Source organism: Carassius auratus, unplaced genomic scaffold (assembly GCF_003368295.1).
Source record: "Carassius auratus strain Wakin unplaced genomic scaffold, ASM336829v1 scaf_tig00035252, whole genome shotgun sequence".
NCBI classification, from domain to species: Eukaryota; Metazoa; Chordata; class Actinopteri; order Cypriniformes; family Cyprinidae; genus Carassius; species Carassius auratus.
This window is the reverse complement of record NW_020526215.1, coordinates 65,219-76,210: the sequence shown is the minus strand read 5'-3', so window position 1 is coordinate 76,210 and position 10,992 is coordinate 65,219. Positions and strand designations below refer to the sequence as shown.

The following is a 10,992-nucleotide window of genomic DNA, read 5'->3' as shown; positions in this document are numbered from 1 at the left end:
ATAGAACTGAGGCTTGAAAACAAAGATCAAATTCAACCACCTAGTCTAAGTGCTTTCTAGAACTTCTGCTATCTTTAGCCACAGAATTAGACACGCCCCATCTTTCTACAGCAATATAATCATCTGTCAAGCATCTGTTTTCAGCTTTCTGAATCTCAATAACCTGCTGCTGTGAAAAGTGAGGTTCATTTTTGCTTCTTAATTTTCTTCGGTCCTCCCGTTCCTTTAAGGATGTTAAAGCCATGAAAGATGAGAAATCACAAACATTTCGCACCCTCCAGACTCATGAATATGCTACAAACTCAACCTCAATTTCAAACTTGTGGCTCCCAATATATGAACTGCCCATTGAGAACGTGCAAAATGATTGACAAGCACCTCTGGGCTTTCTAATTGGCTAAATAGACAAATATTGTTACAGAAATTGGCATGACAGGATAGTTATTTATTTCAAAAAATAAAAACCTTTCATATCACAATTATTTTATATTTGCAACTTCAAAAGAAGTATCATTTGTGATATTTTCATATTATAGTCTGTATACTTGCACATCTTGAGAGAAATGCAGTTAATGTTGTCATTAATAGATAATGCAAAATAATTGATTAGACCAATTTATGTCCCATGCTGTTTTTCTTGGTTTTATGATGACTACTTAACAGTCTCAAACTAACTAACTGCTTTTGTCTTCACATTAGGCAGAATTTTTGCATAATGATTTCAATAGAATGCTGGAAACAATCCATGGGGATTTTTACCATGCTGACTCACTCCATGCAGTTTCTGCAGACTTTCTGGCTGCACATTCATACTCTAAATCCTTCCACTTCCACAGATCTGAAGGACCAGAGCAAAATCTGAAAATGGCTAGTTAGTCGCTATTTGTGTGCACATAATCAAAGCAGCACTCGGGCAACCTGCGTCATTCGGACGATGGTGGGTTGGTCTAATATGTCCCAAGAAAACATTTCTAGGGCTGTTAAACCAGCGTCACCAATGTGCCCTGTTGACACAGTGCAGGAAGGATGTGTGGATTTATGATGTGCCAGATTCTGACCATACCATCTGCCTTTTGCAGGCAGGATTTTGCATGCCATGCGGTGTCTATCCAATTTTAGTTGTTCAGATTTGGTGATCATGTGTGAATTGTAGCCTTTTTCCTCTTCTCAGCTGGAACTAAGCTTCCTTGCATAGGATTAGGAAAGTAACTTGGAACAATTTCTTTCAGCATGTATTCACAACAGCATGTATACTGCTTATATTCAGTTAAGTTACAACTGTAATATACACTGCAAAAGTTTGGAATAATAGATTTATGTTTGAAAGAAGTCTCTTATGTTCACCGAGGCTGCATTTATTTGATCAAAATGAACTTGATGAACTTCATGGAATAAACAGAAAAAAAAGATATATATATATATATATGCAATATTATTGCATTATATATTATTGATTTTACTTTGATCAAATAAATTCAGCCTCATGACCTTCACCTCTGATGTTGTATTTAATGTTCTCATGTCATATGATGATAAGACAAAGCCCAAGACATGTAGAATTTACATTTCAGATTCAAACTCCCTGATGCCATCAATGATAACAACCTGGAGGGCAACATAAAATATTTAAACACTGACTGTGATTGACATTCATGTGCAGTGTCTCGCATATTCTTAATGTGTATGCCAGTACTATTTTACCAGAGTTCTACACTTAATCGCTTCCTTCCAGCTCCTCATCAAGGGACCCTGTGGCTCTTAAATTGCCCCTCAGCTTGTAGTATGCATCTGGACTTACAGGTGGCAGATTGGCAGCTGAACGGCATCAACAGGAATATCATTAAGTCTAACTTTACTGCACAGAGTTTAAAAAATGTTTTATTTATATAAATTAAAAAAATAATGAAAAAAGTTTTTTTCTGCTGCATAAAAATGGAAAAGTGTCATCTTGTTTTGAGGGGTTTCGCACACATAAAACATGATATATTACTAAAGGTTTTTTTTTTTTTTTTTTAATCCTCAATGAAGAACCTTTTTTGTTGAATGATAAAGTTCCATGTTCTTTATTTTTAAAAATTTAAGGAATGGATTTCTGTAAACGCCTCCTTGAAGCAATATATATTTTGTTAAAATTCCATACAAGATAAAATGTACATGACTTGGCGTTCTGAATAATGCACGCTACTGATAAAAAGTATTATGCGTTGCAAAATGAAACCAGTCCTCCTGTGTGCAACAATAATACAGAACCCTCTAGTGGTCGTATGAAGATCTGCAGCAAGTGTGCGTCGCGTCACCAAGTTCTAAGCTGGAGGAGGAGATCTGGAGCTCTAGGGTCCACAGAGTCTCTGTAATCCAGTTTGGAGTGGTCGAGGATGCCATCAGAAGTAGCCTCTCCATAAGACCTGCAGTGCATCGGCACTGTGGTTTTATAGACGTGGGAGCATATTAGTTGCTTATTAGTTTATTCTACCTCAAAATAGTTTAAAAACACTTCAAATTATTTTACAGGTTATGCCACCACAGGAAAAAAAAAAAATAGGTGTAACGAGGTGTTCAACTGGCAACATTATACGTTTTATCGCACAAAGTAACGGATCCATCTGAGGAATCTGAAAACACCTTCAAGAGTGATGATGAAGACGAAACTCACCATGAACCGAGCAGTCAACACCTTCGGACCAAACCAGTGAAAGTCGTCTTTATGGAGTTTCAAAATGACATTTTCTAAACTGCTGAACGAGAGCAAGGATGAATTCCCCTCGGACTTTCTCTCCAACATCAGCAACACCACCTGTGAGGGCATCACCCTCGACTCTCAAGTCATCGGTGTCGGAGTCTTTCTGGCCGTTTTCATTTTGGTGGCCATCGTCGGAAACATTTTGGTTATTCTGTCGGTGCTGTGCAATAAACATTTGCAGACGGTCACCAACTTCTTCATTGTGAACCTGGCCATTGCGGACCTTCTGCTTAGCATCATTGTCCTCCCGTTCTCCGCGTCTCTGGAGGTGCTGGGATGCTGGGTGTTCGGTCGGGTCTTCTGCAACATCTGGGCAGCGGTGGATGTGCTCTGTTGCACGGCGTCTATTTTAAGTTTGTGCATTATATCTATAGACAGGTACATCGGGGTAAAGTACTGTCTGAAATACCCCACTATCATGACTGAACGGAAAGCGGGTGTCATCCTCGTGGTGGTCTGGGTTTCCTCGATGGTGATTTCCATCGGACCGCTTTTGGGATGGAAAGAGCCTCCACCTTCTGACGAGAGCATCTGCAGCATCACGGAGGAACCGGGTTATGCTCTGTTCTCCTCTTTATTCTCCTTCTACCTCCCGCTCATGGTGATTTTAGTCATGTACATTAGAGTATACATCGTGGCCCGCAGGACTACAAAAAGTTTGGAAGCGGGTGTGAAACGGGAGAGAGATAAATCAGTGGAGGTGGTGCTGAGGATACATTGCAGGAGCATGCCGGAGGATGCCAGCACGAACTCCAAAACCAAAAACCACCCGTTCAGAAGTTCACTGTCCGTGAGGCTCATGAAGTTCTCCAGGGAGAAGAAAGCTGCTAAAACCCTCGCCATCGTCGTGGGGATGTTCATTCTTTGTTGGCTACCGTTTTTCTTCGTTTTGCCGTTGGGTATGTATCAGTTATAGCTACTCTGTCTGATACCGAGATCTCGGGCAATAATATTCGTAATGGTTAGAGCAAAAATTAAAACGTGATGCTTTACATTAAATAATAATAATAATAAATACAAAATGAAACCAAATTAAACTACTTTACATTACATTGAAATTTTTTGAACTATTAAAACGCATAAAAACTAATCGAAATCAGAAATTGCCACCAAGTAAATGGGTGTACTCATTACTTGTGGATTTTCTATTAAATACATTAATCCTCTAATTATCAAATAAGATTATACTGGATAAAACAGAACTCAAGCATTACTTTTATTTATTTGGTATTGTATTGCTACTGGAGAGCGCTTTTGGAGTTTTAAAATACTTTTTTCTTTTACGTTTTTATTAATACGTTTTTATGTTATGATATTACACAAACATTTGAGCATTCTGGGGAAATTTTCATTTAGAAACAGGGTTGGTTCCAAATTAGGATAAAAAATTCCAATCGAATCATTTTGGTTACATCGTTCGTAAAAAAAAAAAAAAGAAGAAAAAAAAAAAAATCCGGGAATTGGAAGGGGAAGAAAAGCACTTGAGCAAATAACATGCACATTTATCTCGACAATGTGTTCATGTTTTACTTCATGAATAGGCAAAACAGAAATGTGTAGCCTGACAAAAAAAAATAAATAAAATAAAATAAAATTAAGCTTTAAGCATCGTTACTTTTCTCACCGATTACTTTCCACGCGTCACTTTACTGCATGTTGCATTCACAGTTAATACGATTCAATTAGAAGGCAAATGTGTGCATATGGAATGAATGGGGTTTTGAGCAGGATTTAACATCAACTCAATCTTACTAAATCTGAAGGGAGATTGTATTGATGTCTTACACTTGGTTATTAACGCTGTTGGTCTTTGTTTGGATAGCACAGTTATTTAGGATCCCAAAAAATAATATTGCATATTGAAGTGCAAGAACAAATGTAAAATCATTAGAATACAACCAAATACATGTTTATATGTATTAAATCAAATAACCAAATCAGATTTTGTTCTATTGCTGACTCCAGAAATGTTGCTGAATAAACAAAATGTAAAAAAATAAATAAAAAACAGTTAGGCATTCTGGTATGTATGACTGGAAAATATAAAGAAAACCCTATGTAACAACAGTTTAAATTTGCGATGAAACAAAGCATTTCTACTCCTAATAAACGTCTCCTTTTTTTATGCAACCAGGTCATGCTGAAAAAGAGCTATTGTTTGGTTAATTATCTTTATTAATGTGTAGCCTTCATGTGTGACCATGATATAACTGCACATGACAACAGTACACACCCTGATCTGTGTGTCGTCAAAACAAAGCACAATAATGAAGGCAGAAGTGAAAGGCTTGTGAGAGACATATGAACAATTTCCCCCTTTTTATAAAGGCTATGGCATGAAGAGTACAAGAACATGCTTTCCTCACATTTTGTAGTCCAATAGCTTTTAGTGATTTCATCATAATAGTACGTCTCATAATATCACCGCCCCTTTTATTAAAAAATAATTTGGCTTCCATGTCCTCAAGCAGCCAAGAATGGGTTATGGCTCATTTATAGTTGCATTACCCATGATTTTATGATATTAACACACTAAACACACAAATCAAGTGCTAACAAAAAGCATGTAAATGCAAAAGTTTCAAACATTTACCTATCTATCTATCTATCTATCTATCTATCTATCTATCTATCTATCTATCTATCTATATATATATATATATATATATATATATATATATATATATATATATATATACTGTACACAAAACACTGTCAGTCCATAGTAATGAATTCAAATCTTCCTGTAATCAAACTCCTTGAAAAACATGTGTTTTGTTGGGCCAAACAATCATTAAGTTCTGTGCATGCCAGGGTTAACTGATTCCTATAGAAAAAAAATGATTTTGACATACGCATAATGCAGAAATGATTAATTGCTAAAATTATGCTCAATCAAAGACCACCCCTGGGAGACTGAAGCAAATACATTAAATGCAGTGTTCCAGTCATGGAATCCATTACCCAAGATTATGACACAGAGGCCAAAACGTGTGCTAGAAATGGAAAAGAATAGTCTCCTATTACATTAAAAGGATTTTGGTGTCGCTGACATCATTGTCTAAAGCATGAAATGGGTACATCTTGAGTAGCATACAAATGACAGCAATTTTCATTTTGACTATTATTAGCAATTAATAATTAAAATACACATTAAAAAGAATAATAATGCATGGCTGGCATTGTACATTCCCAACGATGTATTGGTTTCCCCCCCAAACCCTCAATCCATTCCATCTCCGGGGTAATCCAAGAGTGTGGTTTTTTCCTGTCCCTGCTGGTATTCCACTCACAGTCACTATGGGGAAAAAATAGGGCAGCAGTGGTTGATAACATCTGCTGGCAAGCTTTGCATGTGGTGCTGGTGAAAGTCTGGGATCAACTCTTCATTCGTCCTTTTTTTTTTTTTTTTTTTTTTGAGGTTAGAGTCAATGGTTTGGGAAGAGGGACTTTGTTCAACCAGAGAAAATGAAGGACTCAGTTCCCTGACCTCCTTTTGCCCAATGCTCCACTGCCATAATCACAGCTATTAACGAGTTGAGTCAAAGAAGGTGCTTTCGTTTTCCAAAGCCTCAGCAACAGCCAGCCACCAGGACAGAAGAGGCATATGATATGGCTTAGATCCACACGTACGCTGCAGAAGAACAAACTGTAAGGCATTGTGTTATAACGACAGAAGTGAGGGATTGACTGATGTAAATCAAAATAAAAAGTGCTTTTGTGATCCATTTACAGTGCTCTCTAAAATTCTTGACTTTAATTCAATGTTGTCATTCGGTGTTGCAGTCTGAATCAGTCCACTCATCTGGGTAACTACAAGCAGCGCTACTTTTAGCTCTCACATTGCGAACTTTTTCTGTTTTATTTCATATAAATAAAATTTCCACTATCTTACGTCCCAAATGTAGTTGTGGTGAATAATTTCAACTCAGTTTAATGTTTCTTGTCCAACATATTTTACAGAGTAGCTGTGCAATAAGCAGGCAAAGTATAATCAGCTGGTCATTACTGCAAAATGAACCACTTCATGGTGATCCAAGGCCCCTCCGCTCCTCTTATATAATTACACTTTTTGTAGAAGGCTTTTAAAATGACAAGTCTACCCTCTAAATGATGGTCACATTTTTGGCATCAACATGCCCACCATGTTATTGTTAAGATACAGGGAAATGTTTTCCTTATGGTGTGTTTGTGCTAGACAGTGAAAGTCTTATTTCTGGTGACAAACAGAACTTAATGTTCCTGTTCTCCTAAAGGAAATGTTAAAAATATTTTTTCATGAAATTACAAGAGTAATTTCAAGTACAAGTACAAGTTTGATTAATTAAGTTGTTCAATAATCGCAAACATTGTCATTTTTAGAGTATACATGATTAATCTAGTGCAGCAAGTCCAGACGATATATAGATTCACTGCATTTCCTGGCAATGTAAAATTATGCAACATTATGAATTTAGATTTTTGTTATTTGGTCATTCAGTTTCCCAAATACCATCTTTTTAGACTAAAGTGAACTCTCTTTGCGAATGTTCTAAGAAATGCTTTAATAGTGTCTTTGATTTAAATTTCAGCAGCAAAATGAGATGAAAAGTCAGATTTATTTCCATACAATAACTTTGCCTGCCTGTCAAAATTATCTTGAACTTTTCTGACCCAAGCTGTTATGTTAGCCTCTAATACATTTACATCAAACTGACACAGAATGCAGCTTGACAGGAACTTACACATGTAGCCAATAACCACGGACCATAATAAAATATGTCTTGTGGTGATCAGTATGAGATGAGACAACTTTAACATGTGGCTACCTGCCAAACGCTCCTATAGCTCAAATGGCTCGTGCCAGGCAAATGCATTGCTAGAAAGCAAAGACTGCCAGCATGCGTTCAACACTCTCAGTTTACAGCTGTAAATGAATTTCCTACCTGACTGCTTTGGGTTTTTGGGACCCAGAAAAGATTTGAATTTTGATAACCCCCTTTTTGAACCTTTATTTTTAATAGTGTAAAGCAGTACATGCATGTTGGAAAAGCCTCATTGGATATAATTGCAAACTTACTTAATTTATAATCCCATAAATTATATCCCATCCTCATATGTTCATTTAAAAAATAGATATATTTGGCTTATTGATTATGCTTTCAGCTACCACAACATGTCTACTTTAAGATTGGCTTGATTTTCTAAGTCCTTTTAGCAGAATTCCTCAGATTTCCCCTAAAATCAGAACAGCAAATCTGGAAAAGTCAGAAGGTCCAAAAAAATTTCCTGCAGTGTACTGTAGGTACACAGAATCATTCCAGATTGCCCAGAGTAAGGGTTGCCACATTGTACATGATGCTCCGGCTAAAAGGAAGTTTTCTCTCAGTAGCTCCCAAACATCCTGTTTGGTGTGTCTCATAATTACAACAATTACCAAAAAGGAGCTTTCCAGGGACTGGCTTTCATCTCAAAGTCACAGTTGCAACCAATTGACGACCTCTGGCCAAGACCGGGAGCAGCGGATCTCTTTGTTCATCAAATTCTGTTTCAACAAGACCACATTATTTCCAGTTCTCCTGATATTTATTCCCTCTAGTGCTATTTTTATACATCTCCTTTGACAGGGAGGTATTCTGACCTCTTGTGACACTGAAATGCATGGCATGGGCGATGACAACTGTTTTATGTGTGAGATAATGCAGCGCTAGCCTCCTGTCACTCTCTGTGGGCAAAGCACAAGGCAGGGAGGAGATATTGGCAACATATGTGGTGTCTGTCGAAGGTAGACGGAGTGGAAATGTGCAGGTAGCGTAGATGTGTGGGAGGACAGGATGTGGAGAGAGACACAATGTAGACACATTCCATCTTAGCCCAAATCCATTCAACCCAAATCTCATGATCTGTATTTTAGGTTTGTGCAGGCTTAATATAACTAAAATATTGATTTGCCATTTAAAGTAAACATGAAAAAATGGCCTATTTACTCCCTTAAGTATCTTTTGTTCAATGGAAAGTTTCAATGGATGATTAACGTTCTTCATGGAACCGTCAATTTAATTAAGAACCTATATTTTTAAGAGTGGAGGCAAATTAGTTTTGGGGTGAACTATCTCTATTTAGTATGTGGTTCTGGTTTCATTGTGAACAATTCATTGGAGCGTGTTATTCCAAAGAAAACCATTTCTCGTAATCTTTGATCAGAATGCAACAACTTTCTATTTCCACTGACGTCACATTGGGTAATGTTAACCAATAGGTGAATAGCTATTTAAGTAATGTTTTATCAAGCCTGCATTTGGTCCACCCACTTTTCACAACCCAATCAATTCCCAATGGATAAAATCAAATTTTGCCTTGCATTCTTTTTTTCTTTAAACATCCTTCCCTCAGAAACGCATCAAATCACTGGAGTGAAATGGGTTGCAAACGGCAGTTCATGTTGATTATAATGACTAATGGCCTTGTGTGGCCAGTCTATCAAAGGTAATAGTGATTGTTTCGTTTGGAGGAGAATTTGGGGAATGACATATTGGCATTGCTCCCACAGGCAAGAAAAAAAAAAACACTGAAACTAAAGAGAAAACATGCCACGTACTCTCCAACAAGCTGAAGGAAAACAATGCGCAAAGTATATAATCTGTCTGCTGGGTATAATTAGGCACACATGGTTGAAAAGGGTGAACTCGTGAATTTGAACTTTTCAGTGTGTGGGAGGAGAATAGTAGCTTCAGGCTAAGTTTACTTGAGTCGCAGTGTTATTTCCTATGTAAATAATCTTGCTCTAGCTGACAACTAAATGTTTTTCCACCTCTCTCTCTCTATCTTTCTGATTTTTTTTTTTTTTTTTTTGCATCCTCAGGCTCTTTCTTCCCAGCTCTGAAACCCTCTGAGATGGTGTTCAAAGTAATCTTCTGGCTGGGCTACTTCAACAGTTGCATTAACCCTGTAATTTACCCTTGCTCGAGCAAGGAGTTCCAGCGCGCCTTCACCCGTCTGGTGCGCTGCCAGTGCGAGCGGCGCCGCCGAATCCTCCGCCGCTTCTACGACCAGCGCTGGAGAACAGCCATGCGAGGAGCCCGGAGGGACCCGCACGGAGACTACTGCTCTGGATTTCCCTTTCACGAGCAGTGTGGTAACTCTATCTATTCCTGCCAGAGCAAGAGCCGGCCTCTTAGTCTGAAGAGCTGGAGCTTCTTCCCCCCTTTACAGAAGTCCTCCATCCAGCTGAAGGAGAAAATGAACAACCTTTCCAATAAGATTAAGAACGGGACAGGGAAGAGTAGTACGTCTGCTCTGGCCCGGACAGAGATTGACACGGTCTCCATGGGGATCTATAACGACTGCGGCGATCAGAGCGGCTACCAGATCTACGACCTCACAGAGTGCTACGGCCTGAAGGAAACAGACATCTAAACAAAGACAGAGATTACTGTCTGTTTTCTCTGAGAGCTCTGACCCACTGCCAGTTCTTAGGAATTGTTTGAATTTTTTGTTTTTTGTTCTCAAAGACTAGTATTCTTGTCTTAAAACACAGGCCAATGACAAAAGGACAATGTGTGATAAAGAATATTAATTTTTTTCACATGGATAATTTAAAAATATTTCTTTAAAAGAGGGAAAAGTACACTGAATGGAAAAATGTATGTGGTGGGGAGGTAGTGGAGGGCTTATCCGCACTGGATCAGATTCAAAAGACTCATAGCTGCTGGGTATGTGTATACCGTGTTGTCCATGTGGCCTTCGAGAAGTAGTCTGTCGGGTGTTTCAAACTCTCTGATGACCAGCAATGATTTGAACTGTATTTACAATGAGAGATTGTTACAGTTTCTTTGACTTGCTGTCCATTAAGTGTGAATGGAAAACATGTTTGACTGTGATGTATTGAGACACTGTTGAATCCGTGACACTGATTTGTATTAATGATTCACTGTGGTTCACAGTGCTGTGGAATTCACTTTCAAATAATTCGAAATCGATTCCGATACCTTTAAATGTGAGGCACAGTTTGTAACCCAAACAGATTTTGTGCAGATGTTTTCAGTATTACAGAGGGTAGTTGAATACTGTGCTATCCATGTGCTATTCATGCTATTCTCATTTCAACCATGATATTTAAGTCATCCCTAAATGAAAAAAAAAAAAAAAAGATCATAATTCATGGACTACAACAAGTGTTGTTGAGAAAAGCTTTGAGTTTCTTTGTAATGCTGATGTGACAGTGTCTTTGAGTGTCAACTATTAAACATAATAAATCTGAAAAGAGCATGCAG

The 10,992-nt window shown here is 37.9% G+C and overlaps 1 protein-coding gene across 1 annotated transcript; it reads left to right on the top strand.

Moving 5' to 3' along the window:
* Window positions 1–2,285: 2,285 nt before the first annotated feature.
* On the top strand, window positions 2,286–10,850 carry LOC113081905 (alpha-1D adrenergic receptor-like). Its single transcript, XM_026253805.1, has 2 exons — window positions 2,286–3,639; window positions 9,582–10,850. Exons 1-2 carry the CDS (start codon window positions 2,718–2,720, stop codon window positions 10,133–10,135), a joined length of 1,476 nt encoding a protein of 491 aa, XP_026109590.1. The 5' UTR covers window positions 2,286–2,717; the 3' UTR covers window positions 10,136–10,850.
* Window positions 10,851–10,992: the final 142 nt, after the last annotated feature.